This window comes from Tiliqua scincoides, chromosome 6, assembly GCF_035046505.1.
Source record: "Tiliqua scincoides isolate rTilSci1 chromosome 6, rTilSci1.hap2, whole genome shotgun sequence".
Taxonomy (NCBI): domain Eukaryota; kingdom Metazoa; phylum Chordata; class Lepidosauria; order Squamata; family Scincidae; genus Tiliqua; species Tiliqua scincoides.
The window spans coordinates 26,482,857-26,497,306 of NC_089826.1; the positions used below are offsets into that span (position 1 = coordinate 26,482,857).

At 40.1% G+C, this 14,450-nt stretch overlaps 1 protein-coding gene across 19 annotated transcripts in view; it reads left to right on the forward strand.

Annotated features, from left to right (window-relative positions):
- ANK2 (ankyrin 2) overlaps positions 1 to 14,450 on the forward strand; it is a 411,206-nt gene that overhangs the window by 337,331 nt on the left and 59,425 nt on the right. For 11 of the 19 annotated variants that reach the window (XM_066631612.1, XM_066631616.1, XM_066631619.1 and 8 more), the window contains 5 exons: positions 2,056 to 2,128; positions 3,887 to 3,943; positions 6,430 to 6,574; positions 12,355 to 12,457; positions 13,999 to 14,102. In XM_066631612.1, coding sequence (XP_066487709.1) covers positions 2,056 to 2,128; positions 3,887 to 3,943; positions 6,430 to 6,574; positions 12,355 to 12,457; positions 13,999 to 14,102 — 482 coding nt within the window. The remainder of the gene's footprint in view (positions 1 to 2,055; positions 2,129 to 3,886; positions 3,944 to 6,429; positions 6,575 to 12,354; positions 12,458 to 13,998; positions 14,103 to 14,450) is intronic. The other 8 variants (XM_066631617.1, XM_066631621.1, XM_066631623.1 and 5 more) reach the window with 1 other exon arrangement.

Consider the following 14,450-nt stretch of genomic DNA (forward strand, 5'->3'; position numbering starts at 1 on the left):
TTTTAGTGCCATGAGATGAAAAAGGTTGAAAATCACTAGTGGGAAACGCCTGTACGTTTATGGCTGAATGGGAATTCTAAGCCAATCAAAATCCAACTCTAGTGTCTACACCACACCCAAACTGGGGGGGGGGAGGGAGGTAGAGCACGTGTTTTGCATGTAGAGGGTCCCTGGTTCAATCCTTGCCATCTCTAGGTAGGCCTGGGAAAGACCCCTATCTCGAACTCTGGAGAACTACTGCACATTAGTGCAGACATTACTAAGTTAGATGACCCAGTGGGCTGACTCAGTTGCCAGCTACCTATGTTTAAAATCACACGGTCTCCTACACATATCATTTTGAGAAGTAACTGGCTTACTTTCTTTCCGCTCTCAGGTTATATCACTGTTTTTCATTGTTTGAATGAAGTTAGCTCGTTTCTTTGCCTTTGAAAAGAAAGAGGTTGGAAACATGTCTTGCAGTGTGCATTTAATTTGTCTCTGCTGGCTTCAATCCCCTGCTGCTGTCTGACCTTTCTAATGAAGAAAAATTTTCTGGAGTTACAAAAGCAAAGCTTTGTGAATTTAGAACACACACAATGTGCAGAACTGGAAACCAGAAGAACCACTAGTCCCTTAAATCAACAGCAAGAGCTTGTATGTTGATTAAAATTTATTAAAATTGGGTAACCAGTCTGTTATGCTTCCCTCCAACATGCCTATACTACAAGGGAGCAAACTGAAGCTTGTAATCCATAGCCAGTTGATTTCCCAAACTGAAACTAGTCATCTCTATATTGAATGCCAACATGATTCACGCATTTGGCAGTGATAAGAATGTTAGTATTTATAGAAAAGCAGAAAGCTATAAATGAGGGAAGGTTCTGCTTAGTGATTTGTTAAGCTTCCTGGACATATCCCAAGGCCTTGGCACTCTGCTTGGTGGTCTTTGGCCCACTGTAAGCTGAGTTGCATCCTGCTCTCACTGACAAGAACACGCTCATCTGCGACAACATGCTCCAGATGCGGTTCTTCATGTTTTAAAAAATGCAACCCGGATAAAAGCTCAGCAACCCGAAAGTGTTAGTGGTTCCAGGTGTTCCATAACCTTCTTGTGGGTCACGACCCAGTTTGAGAAACGCTGTATTTCAGAATGTTTCAAGATGCTAGATTGTCAAGTTTACAGATTATATTAGTTTATGGTTTATATTTGATTGTGGTTTTATTAGCTCTTCATCCTCTATTGGCCCCATACTTCATCAAAGCTTCATACGCAACTCATCCACTCTTTTAGGATTTAATACTTTTTCCTAATAACTTTCTACTTCATCTCACCCTACTTTAGCTTTTTATGTCTTGCACGACCTACTTTGTCTGATCTTTGGAAGACAAGTATCTGAAACGCCATACTTAACTGTGTATCATTATTCCAGGTTATTTGCAAATTTCAACAATTTTAATTTATAAATTTTGAGTATTAAGAAAAAATATATTAATCAAAAATGAATAGAAAAGGGAATCTATAATAGAGTAATAGTGTTATTTTGGGTACAGATTTGTCAGATGGTCTTCTCAACATATTTTTTCAATTTAAATATTTAACATTGTTCAAAGCTTCAATTCAAAGTGTTTTTTCAGCATTGATAAGTTCCACATGCTTCCTGCAGTTTCTTAGAGCTTTTCTATAGACATTACCTAATTCTTTTTTAGAAGCCAACCTGCCATCAAAAGTTGGAGGTGTTTTGCATGTATTATCAATTAAAATGCGCTAAAGTCATTTTAAGGCTTGAAATCAGCTGCAAGAGAAACTGCTACTCACTAAGCATGTGATCAGCTTTCTGTAGTGACAGTGCAGAAAGAGAGAGAGAGAGAGAGAGAGAGAGAGAGAGAGAGAGAGAGGAATATACAGTCTGAAAAATGCAGAAGGGAAAAGGTGCATTGTTAAAATGTCAGAACAGATTGAAGTGAACCTTACTGGAAAAAACTATCTTGATTAAAATGTATTTGTTTCAATGTTGGTCATTTCTTTTGCTCTGTTTAATTGTTGATTTATCTCCCTTCTCCCTCTACATGCAGACTGTAACTGAGAAACACAAACTCAGTGTACCTGAGACTATGACTGAAATCTTGGATGTTTCAGATGAGGAAGGTGAGTCCACCATGGACCATACTTGTTATAGTCACTAAGATTAAATTTGCCTTTTCAGTATTTGTACTTGTATTTTGCTGCCTTTATAACAACAAGACCTTTAGGAGAGGGGCTGTAGCTCAGTAAAACAGCCCTTGCTTTGCATGTAGAAGCTCTCAGGTACAATCCCTGGCATCTTCAGGTAGGGAAGCAAAAAATTCCCATCTGAAACTTTGGAGAGCTGCTGCCAGCCAGTGTCAACGATACTGAGCTAGATGGTCTGATTTGGTATTAGAATACTACCTATGTTCCTAAAAGAGCCAAACTACAACTAAGTTTACGTCGAACTGAACTGAACTAAGTTTACTGAAAATAGCTTGGTTGTCCTGTCCTCCCCGAGTATCTTACCTTTTAAAAAATTTTAGAACAGTATTTTTCTAGCGGTTGTACGTGAGGTGTTGTCCAGTGGTAAGCAAGGCTCCCAGGGACACAGAAGGGAGACCGCGACGCAACATTACAAAAGCAATAGGAGGCTTGGCTCATCAGGCAGAGCTCCAGCACATGGTTTTCCCTCACTTGAAAAAGCCCACCCACTCCCCCTGAGCCTCCTACCATTGTCTGTAGCATTGCATCTGGCTCCCAACCCGGAAGTAACCAGCAATGACATCATTGTCAGTTACTTCTGGTGGTACTTAATTAAGCTAGTTAGACTATGAAAAGTGGTCCGTAAGGGCACAAAAGTTGTAAAACAGTTTTAGAGCATCACATGCTAACAAATTTATACAAATTCATATATAGCAGGTTAGAGATATGTCGGACCCAGACAAGATGAGACTTTGAAGAACCATGCTGGAATGATTCCACTGGTCTCTTAATTTTTTTTTAAAGGAACCTGCAGGGCCTAGGAATTAAGTTGAGACTATGACACTGGAAAAGAAGGGATTAACTTGTTCCCACATGGTATTTCCCCAAAGCAAACCAGGCCGCCCCCACTGCTATTTGCGCCATTGATAAGTTTTCCCTATAAGGCAAATAAACTTGGTGTGGCTTATTTAAATATTTTAAATTTAGGCAGGGGGTTGGAGTAGATGACCTATTTGACCCCTTCCAACTCTATGATTCTATGAGAAGCAGCACAAGGGGAGCGAGTTATACCTCAATTCCCAAGCATTGTAGCCCCAATCCAATTTACTCTTTCCCCAATGGGTGCTTTTAAAGATTCAATTACACATCTTCAGTCGCTCACTTAATTTGACCTTTCGACTGTGGGGCCAGCTATGAATCACTTTAATCAGGTCAGTGGCCCTTGCATCCTTTTTTTTTTTCTAAATGACTAATAGCAGATTCAGGGAGCAATCCAGATAGGCAATTACCTCAGGACAGTTTCAGATTGGTGCCCCCCACATCCACCATTTACACATTCATATAAAGAACATACAAGTGCAAATGGCACTACTGCAGTGTTAATAATAATAATAATAATAATACAGGTATTTATATACCGCCTTTCTTGGTCGTCAGATTTCTCCTCAGACTTTCCGATTGACTTTGCGTTGACTGATTTGATCCTGATCCAACATCTTACATCAGCCTTGCTTTTCTCTGATACTTCTCTTGCTGTGGTTAAGTCTATGTATTTTTCTCTAAAGCCTTCCAAGCTTCCATTAAGCGATATTAATCTTTCTTGGCTGAAGGGAATGATACGTCTCCCCACAACTTTTTGTGAGTGAGCTGTTTTCTTTTAGCCCCTTTTCTGAAGTTGACTTATATGTTGTGCAGCTCTTAAACACTTTGACTATGACCATTTCCCTGATGAGGAGGCCTTTAGCGACACAGGTACTGTGGAAGGAGTTCTTGAGTGAGGCATAAAACCTTCTTCTTGTTTGTCTCTTCCCCCACCCCTCCTTTCTGTTTACCGAACAATCAGGTCTCATTTAAGGAATGTCTAATATAGATCTGTGCCCCTGAATTGGAGTGTGGGGGTCAGTGCATGCTTTTGATTCCTTCCACCCTCAGGCAGAACACACACACTTGCATATGCATGTGCACGCACCCCTTAATAGAAGCCAGCAATCTATTTATTTATCTTTCACATTTCTATACCGCCCTTTCTCCAAGGAGCTCACGGCAGTGGTGTACACAGTTGCTCCCCTCCTTTTGTCCTCACAACAACCCTGTGAGGTAGGTGAGGCTGAGAGAAGCTTCATGGCTGAGGTGGGATTTGAACCTGGATCTTCCAGGTCTAAGTCCACCACCCAAACCACTACACCACCCTGGTCTCAATCTCAATCTACTAGTTATACCAGTGATACCAACTTGGGGTGAAAGTCTGAAGAACATGCTATGCAGAAGGGAAATTATACTGCTTTTTTTCCCTTGTGATTAGTCTATAATAGTATGACACTTGGTATTTTTATAGTATATTTCAACAGCTGAAACTGCCTTCATGTACATTATCTTGGTATTCCTTCATAGGCCTATATAGTTGGTCAGTATTCTTATAGTGTTGATGGACCACCTGGTTCAGCCCTGCTTCCTATGCTATATCTTAGTGTGTAATACATAGCATTGTATATATGAATTGTGCTGTGTCTTAAGTACTTGTTAAACCCAATTCCTTCTGGCTGGACAGTCTTGTCACTTGGGCTCTGTACCTATTATTTCTGCCACCTGTTGATTCCATTATACAAGCAAAATCTGTCAATTGACTGTACACATATCAGTGTCTCTTAGCAATAAATGAACACATTATTTTCTCAAATGAAATGAATGAACCTTATGAAATGTGTCTCCAGATTGTTGGAGTTCCTTGCTAGTTCTTCCTTATCTAAACTAAGATAATAAAAGATATCTTAGCTGCGACCTTGAAGTAGCTGACAAGCTGAGCCGAGTTATTCCATCTGCTGTGAGCGTGAGAGGATGGAGGCCAGAATGTGCGACCAGATCAAGAAAGAAACATCTGAATGTTGTGGTTTCTTGAAAGATAGAACCTTCTTTCAAATTGTAAAAATCCCTACGGGGATTTAAATTCCCTACCTATGTAAACCGCCTTGAATAAAGTCTGAGGAGAAATCTGAGGACCAAGAAAGGCGGTATAGAAATACCTGTATTATTATTATTATTATTATTATTATTATTATTATTATTATTATTATTATATGTGTTGGTGTTTTTTAAGATTAGAACTGATATATTTTTAAAGAATAATGATAAAAAGTGTGTTCATCACACTCCACTTTTTTACATTTCCTGCAATGTTGTTTCTTAGGCGTTTCAGCCTTTACATTAGGAACCTTTAATTTGGCAGTTGTTTCGCTGAATAAGTATTGCCTGTCACTACTACTTAAGACATATTACATGCTCTGCCCAATCATCCCTGATTTTTAATCAAATGTATATGGAACATCCCAAGTCGTTAAAATTACCTTTTTAATTTTTCTGTTATATAACTGCTTTTATATTGCTCCTATTACCATAAATTGCTTTGTGTGCATTGACACAGAGGTGACAAATATCAGAAATAGTATTAATGAACTAATTGTTTTCTTAACTGTGAGGCTTTCTTAGGAGTGAGGCTTAGCTTCTTCCTTAGAAGAGAATCTAAATCTCTGCATGATTATTGCGTTATGTTGTGTGTAAAGTAGTTTTGCTGCAACCTGAAATTTCAGGTTCATCCTCTAAAGGAATAAATCCAAAAGAAATGCAAAAATGTATCTTTTAAATGTGTGTCACAGTTCTGAAAGCTCATCTTCAAAGGGAAGTTAGTTGTCCAGGTAACCCCCACAAACACGCTGGCCTGGGATAGGATCTGGCCATGATTAAATGTGTTTTCAATCAGTCTGTAGTGCAGATGTAAACTTGACGCTGCTTAGAACATCAATTTCATTTTCCTGTCTGCATTCTACCTACATTGACAACATTCAAATATGGCACATGTCACCATAATAGAAGCTCAAAGGCATTTTTAAATGTTTCATCTGGAAAGCAGTCGCAGTGTTTGTCAGAGACCAGCTGGGTCCAAGAACCTAAGTGAGAAAAGGAACAAAAATCAAATTAATTCTAACAGTGATATGTGCAATGGCATGAAGGAATGAATGAAGGGAATGATCCAGTGTGAATAATTTAACTTACACTGATTTTGTCCTGTGTAATTTGCCAGGTTTGTCTATATGTATTAATGGCTTGCACTTGCTGTGCTTCAAGAGTGACAGTAACATTTTATTTTTTGGCATTATCCACCTAATCTACTACAACACTTTTCAAGCACTAAAGGGCCACATAAGGCAATTAATACTATGATTGTATGTTTCTGATTTGGTAAGGTGATGACACTATGACAGGAGATGGAGGAGAATATCTTAGACCAGAAGATCTGAAAGAACTAGGTGATGACTCTTTACCCAGCAGCCAGTTCTTAGATAGTGTGAACTATCTGAGGTACAGCCTGGAAGGAGGCCGATCTGACAGGTACTTACTTCCCCAAGAATGTATATACTTTTTATGTGTCTGTATTCTTTTTCGGTCATAGCCACAATATGTGGATGCAGTGTCAGGGCACTTTCCAGCGCATAAAAACTTGGATCATGCTTTGATGGATACTATGCACTCTGTTGTTATAAAGACTTTTTATGGGGAAAATTTCCCCAAAGTCTACAAAAATGTTCCCCTTCAGATTTGTAGAGTTGAAAGTTAAGTCATTTGCCCCACTTAGGCAGTCAGCGCCAACCCCACCCCAAGTTCATGCTGGAATGTGATCTTGCCCATTGTTGTTTCTTGCTTAGATGGTCAAGGCCAAAAATCCCATTACAAGGCCCAATTCTGTGCTTCCCTGGCATCCAGGAAGATAGCAATGCCAAAAAGGCTGTTGCTGTATCCTGTGGGCCCAGGGAAGCTCCTGGAGGACTCCTCGGGGTTAGGGAACTCGCAATTACCCCATGTCAAGCTCAGATAGCCCCAGTGGGTCTACTCAGATCTGTGCCTTCTGTTGAGGAGATGCAGAACTAAGGAGACCTCTGTTGGTCTCCACAGCTCAGGAGGGAGTTCAGGATTCTGCAGCAGCCTCTGCTGCCATCTCTGCCCCCTGCCTAAGCCAGATCCTCCCTCCGGCCCTACCTCCTTTCACCCAGTTCCACCCTCCCCCTGGTGTTCCCCCAATATCTCTTATTGGTGCTGAGGTCTTACCTCCTGCACCTTATGGCACTTTTTACGGCACCCAGAGCCGGCAGTGAGGCTGGAACATGGTAGGTAAGCCTGACAGGATCAGGCTGAGAATATCATAATAGCTCATGATTTGCAAGTCAGTTGCTTGGACAGGATAAGAACAAAATCAAGCTTCCAGGGTTAGGTTTCCCCCACTTTCTTGCTCATTCAAACAAACCAGAATCCTAACAGGCACTTAAAATAAATAAAAATAAAAAAATAAAAGTCCATGACATTTCACAGGCTTCATTACACTTTTGTTACATTTTTGTACTGCTGAATATGCAAAACATTTAAAGTCAGAATGCAGAAATCTTTTGGCGTTCCTCTGCCTTGTTAGCAGATTATGAATTTGGCCTGCCTCTGAAGTTGCTGTTTCTGAAGAAGAAATTGTAGTCGGGTTGAGCAGCGACTCTAAAGCAGATACGCAGCAAAAAATATAGGACACTGCTGAGAATTATCTAATAACCCAGTAAGGATCTTGATATACTGACATATATTGACATATTGCATAATTCATATTCCATCAAGGATAAGATTTGAGAAGGCCTAACATCTGTCTTACCTAAAGGCTAAGCAAGCAGGAGAGAGAAATGAGGCATGAGTAAAACTCTTAAATCTTCTTGGCTTCCAACAGCCACAGGACAGGATGGCTCAAAGATAGAACTCAATTTTTTTAAAAAAGTCTTAGGGCCAAATCCTTTCCAATTTTCCGACGCTGGTGTAGCCGTGCCAACAGGGCATGCGCTGCATCCTGCAATAATGGGGCAGTCAAGGAGGCATCCCTAAAATAAAGGAATGTTTGTTCCCTTACCTTGGGGCTGCATTGCAGCTGCACCAGCATTGGAATGTTGGATGGGATTGGGCCCTTATTCTGCTGCTATTGATTAGTAATGTTACCTCCCTCTAAAAAACAGCAACCATTCTTGTTGTTTACAATAGATAAGAAAACAGAACTGCATCAAACTTCCTACATCATTCCCCATTTATTACTGGAAAACGAGGAGGGCAACAATAATGTAGAGAATCCACCCCTCTGCACCTTTATAAAATCAAGGAAGGCAACATTGATGAGATGGTGCATACAGAACTGATTTCTGATTTAAGTTGAGGAATGATTGGAAATACAGGCAACTATAAAAAAACAGGTTTCATTCAACAGCAAAATTAGTCTGGGAATATCCAGTACTGTAGTAGATAATACTGATGATTAAAACATATACAAGGGCTATTCTGAAACTTAAGTACTAAAGAAACAGGAGATAAGGAAAACATTTAAACACAGCTCAGAAGTTAAATAAATAAATGCCACACTACCTCTCCATGCAATCTCCATCTGAATTGAGACAATTGTCATGGGACAAGCTTCTTCATTGTCCTCCTTTAAGGTCTCAGAACACAGTGGCCAAACAGACAAGGAAACAAAGTTGGTTTGGCGAGTGGGCTGTTTGAGCAGTAACCTCTGTAAGACAAGTGCATTTCAGACAAACTTTCTCCAACAATGGGACCTTAAAGGGACCTTAAAGGAAGGGCCTCAAAGGAGGACAGTCACCTGGTAGGCAGGAGATCGATAAGGAGCAAAAGGAGAGGAAGGCCAACATCAGCCGCCCTGGGTCCCTTTGGGGAGAAGGGCGGGATAGAAATAAATTATTATTATTATCATCATCATCATCATCATCAGGCTGCTTCTTCCTCATGACAATGCAGGCACACACACAGCGACCTGCAGAATGGGTTACAAGCTGACTGAGCCTGGTGGAAAAGTTCTTCGTGCAGGGGATAAAAAAGCTTGTCCCAGCCGTTCTGAGCCTCAGAGATTCCTTGCACCACCTCAGGCAGCCTCTCTGAGACTCAAAATAGCCCCCGGAGTGGTTTTCAGATTACTTCCAATTGAGAGAATTCGTCTGAAAACCGCTCCAGATTGCTTTCTGAACCTTGGAAAACCACATGCTGCTTCACACTGCTTTTCCCAGCGAGCCTCAGAGAGGTCGCACGCTAATGTGTGCAACCTCTCTGAGGCTTAGAAAACCTCCCAGACGTGACTTGAAGCTCAGAAACCTTCCAGGTGCCACCGGAATAAGGTTATATATAAAAAGATTGACTCCTGGACCTTGTTCAAATGAAAATGAAAGGTTTATTGCTTTGCAATCTAACTATTGATGTCACCAAATTTCATAAGATAACACACACACATTCAGCATTAAAAAGATAAGATTACCATAATGGCTCCTTGGCAATCATGACAATCATCCAACAATCGTCCAACCGAGGATGCCTGGGACATCCTTGCTAAAACTCTCAAAAGCAACTTGGGGGGGGGGGGAGGTATTTATTTGATTTTTAGGAAGAATTATTTTATTTCTCAACATTTTGTTTTCTCATTGAGGTGCAACAAGGCTCTGGTAATGGGAAATGACATTGTTTGCTGCGATAACAATCTTTCTTACAAAGCCCGTTTTGGTTCAGTTGATCTACCAAGTTTTTTTTGTCCCTTCAGTCCCCAAACCAATCCATATTTGCAGAACTTATTTATTTTAAGAGTTCAGCTTTTGAATTTCTGATTTTTTTCTTTCATAATCATGTTCCATGTTTATTATTTCTCTTTCCCCTCCACTCTTTGTATGCTTTCATTAGCACTATGCCCAGGTAGGTATTATGCCGCATGAAAATGATGTTTTCTTTGGTGCTCCTTTGTGACATCTCTCATTATATATCCACATCCATTGTGCAGGCCTGGTAAAGGATGTAGGAGATTTTTGCATACTAGTATCTAAACAACAGGCTTCTTTTTTTGTCTGATCAGTCTTACCTAAGATACTTGAGCTCAGCAGTATGTTCATAATAAACTAAGTTTTGTTTTGCTTAGTAGCTTATCTAAGTATCTGCCTTAAATATGTTAATGGAATTTGTTTCAATCCTAAATTTCTACCATTATGTGAACTTCTGGCAAAGATCACAAACTTGTGTCATCATCTTGGTGCAGTCATCAGTGACTAAACTCATTTCACACTTATGGGACATGTGCATAATTCCATGCACTGTGATTCAAATATGTGCTGAATTTATTATTGGTATCGTGTCTTGTATAGGGGGGAAAAAAAACCCAAAATAAGCATTTAAAGACTTGTAGTGATTTCAAACTTGTCTCTGTTTCATTGAGTATTTATGTTACCTGTGGAAACATTCCATTAACTGAGCAGCAGGGCCTCCACTTTGGATGTCATATCCTTTGCCAGTCTTGCATGGCACTGCTCCAGAGGCTTCAAGGATTTGTAAAGAATTGGGTCTGCTACTAGGGGTTGATGTTATTTGGGGAGGAGGGGTAAAAAAACTGAATATTAGCCAAAGCAATTTTAAAAACAAGATTTTAGGTACTCATTCAATGTCATTGCCAAATCATGTACAAAGTACTGTTCTGATGCTGAAAACAGCATCCAGCAGCTTTATATATATATACATATGTCTACATATGGAGGAATGAAATTGGCCATGTATTTTAAAATTATGCTTTTTATTCCTCTTGGAAAAAATTTTGTTTGACAAAGCGATAAAATGTCTTGAAATGTCTTATTAATATAAAGGTGTGCCCCTGTATCTGTGGGGGAGGGGTTGTTTCCATTCTGGAACACCCTGCAGATGCCTGAATCTGCAGATACGAGGGAATGCACATCCCCACCCTCCAAAGGTGAGCTCAGCTTCTCTTTCCTCCAGAGGCTCCTCTGAGTCCAGCAGAGGCCATGGACATCTGTCCATGGCCATTGCCGAACTCAGACTGAGCCTTTAAAAAGTTACTTAAAAAGTTATTTAAAAAAGAGGCTAAAAAATTTACTTCCGGTTTTATGAAAAAAACGGAAGTGAGGTTTGTCGCTTCTAAGGCACAGTCTGAGCCTGGCAGAGGCCACAAATGGATGTCTGTGGCCTCTGCTGGGTTAAGTGGAACCTCTGGTGGCAAGGGAAGTGGAGATCCCCTTGCCACCAGAGGGCACACACGCCAGGGCCCCACAGACCCAACATGGATAAGTGAATTCACGGATTCAGGATCTGCAAATAAGGCCCCCCCCCGTAGTCTGAATTATGTTTGATAATGAGGAATCCGTTGATAATGTTACATTTTGAGGTAACAAATGATTACTGCTTCGATAAATTTTGAGTGCATTTTCTATACACTCATGGCTTACACTAACACTGAACTGTCATTGGGGCTTAACTTTGGGTAGATATGCATAAGATAGCACTGTTTGTTGCTCCATCTGAGTTCTTAACCTGTTCTTAAAACATATGAAGTACTGTTTGCAAACCACACCACCACCACATAAAAAGATCGCCTGGTGATAGCCTCAGTTCTTTGAACTTCAGATCAATATATGAAGTGCATAATTGTAGCAGAAACCAATCCAGCTTAGATGTTTGAAGCTTTGTCTTGAGATAACCAAAGTGTAGAAGTTACTTATTTTTGCTTTGCACCTCCTGTTGCTAAGGCAAATAGCATTCTGTGGTGTTGTGTATATGTATGTAGGTAATCGTGCTCTTATGTCTCCTGCTTATTCATAAATGCTGTTCATGTGTGAAGGGAAGAACCTTGCATTATCTAGAAAGCATATGGCTGGCTAAAGTTCACTTTGTGTACCTTCCAGGGGACAAAATCTAATTCGTCCATGATCAGTAGAGGAACTTCTTTCAGTTTTTCTTTATGGGTAATTCCCTTAGATTATGAGTGGTGAAAAATCATTTGTTCAAAAAGACAAAGAAGGAATTATTAGGTTGTTCTTGAAATGTAAGGGGGAAACCTTAAGCCACGATGTTGCTAGACATGAGATTGAAAAGACTGTGATTCTGTTGAAATCAAGAAAAGAGAGAGAGGCATGGCTGAGCTCCTAGTAGGAATGCAGTCATTATGAAGTGGAGGGTTTTGATGGAATTTTTAAATCACACCCCTGGAAGTTACACCCTATTTGCTAATAGCATGCTTTTTTTCACTCCCTTGCTCTGCCCACAATCCCATCTTCACAACACCATCTCAACTGCTGATAATGTTGTCAACGAACCAGCCTGCGATCCTTCAGTTCAGACAGGTCCCATACGCTGAGCCACACCTCCTGCATGAGGGACCCCGAGGTGATTGACGACACAGTTCTTATCACCAGTCATCAGGTGAGACTTTCGTGGTCATTGCACAGATCTATCATGCTCATTTTAATGATGATATCCCTAATTTGTCTGTTGACGTTTCATTATTTGGATCAACTCTCTAGTTCTGTGTCTCCAATAATATTCCTTTAAATTGGAACTTACCCAATTCCATATTTGTGTGTAATGGATCAAGTTTCCTCATTCTGTATTCAATTAATACAATTAGCTAATAGCTTTCAGCTTAAAATAAATAGGAACCGATGTCTGGATGCATCTACAATACAGATGAGTGTATGATTTTGAAATTTTCTCTGATTTTGAGCAATCTTTAGTCAGGTACTTAGGTTCTCTAAATTAAGACCGAAAAAGAACTGTCTAGTTAATAGAAGCCAAGACCACCTCCTTGTTGAGTACAGATAAATCATCTGTACAAGGTCAGTGTCCATTTTCCATATACTTATTTATTGGAAACAGTGTCTTTTTCAAACACTTTAGTCCCAGTCCAGTGATATACAGTATATACTCAAGGTTGAAGTTAGCAACCCTGATCAACAACATGGAATGGTTTAACATGTCATACGGTCTGCTAACAACATTTCTTCCTCAATCTTGGCTCCATTTAGTTTTATTTATTTTAAAATTGACACTGTATCTTGCAAGGCAATAGCTCAAGGCTCAATTAAGAGTCTTGAAAAATAATTGAAAAAATCAGCAAGTTTCGTCTTAGATCTGTTTTGCACAGCCAATTTTAATAGTAAAAATGACTAAGTAGAGTATGCCATTTAGAGATAATTATAAGTTTGCTACACGAAGCTTGATTTTACTTTTTGATGAAGCTATCTGAATTCCTGAGAATGCAGTCCTAATTATGCCCATGGCTGGCACATGTCCCTTGCACTGGCCTGGGAGTGTCACAAATGTGTCATAAAGCATGTTAGCAACTACTCTGTAGTTGAGGAGGCTGGCGCAAAGACACACACCTGTCCCCCTGCGCCAGATCTAGGCCCGGCAAGGTTAAGTAAGCACCGGTCTAGGAAGGCCGGCACAGGGGGTTGGAGAGAGTGGCAGGAGGGCGACTTTCTTGGGTCACTTTAGGCTGTATATTGACTCCGCTCTCAATTAGCCTGACATTACATTGGGCTGCTCGGACCCGCACCAGCCATTTCACTGGCACAGATCCAAGCAGTCCCATGGGATGGCTGCTGGGCTATGTGGGGTAAAGGGAAATAAATCCCTTTACTCTGAGTTGTGCAGCAGCCACCTCCTACTGTGCTCTGGATACTGTGCAGACCAGTTCGCCTGCCTGTTCTAGCACAGGATAGGATTGGGCTGTGAGTGTATTTATCAAGGTTCAAGAGGATATTGTAGTTAGACATTAACTTAATCGTAAATATGACTATCTTGTGGAACTACTTTTATCACTTGTATAGCTTCTTATACCTTTCCGCAAACTAATTCCATATCCAGCATAGAGGGTTTTTTTTGTTTGTTTGGGCTTGTTAGGTACTTTGCATTTTTAAAAAAAGTAAAAATAGTAACTCTAAATTGCTTTGCATTTCTAGGTATCCACACTAGTTAAAGAGGGTGATCAAAATGCATATCGCTTAAGCTGGAGCCCTGACAATCTTGACAATGTCACTCTTTCTGCTATCCCTATTCATTCTGGGTAAGTAAACTAAAGTAGAAAACAAGGAAGTGAATACCTGGAATATCAACAGCTTGAACTAATGCTTAGTTTGGATGTAAATTTTAGCCTGTTATTGTCTGAATGCAAAAAGTACAACATCCTAACTGTTTGGATTAAAGGGTTCCACCAGAGTTCAGCTTTAAACTGCTATCAAACAGTCCCGGCCTTTATGAGTTTGCCAAAGAATTCTGGAAATTAGTGGTTCCACAATGGTTGAGAAATCATTGTTGAAGAGCACCACCATTTTCACAAAATCACAGTTTCAAGAGTTTAAGTTTCTAATTAAACATGTCTGTTTTAAATTGGATGTGTAATAAGTTGGCCCAA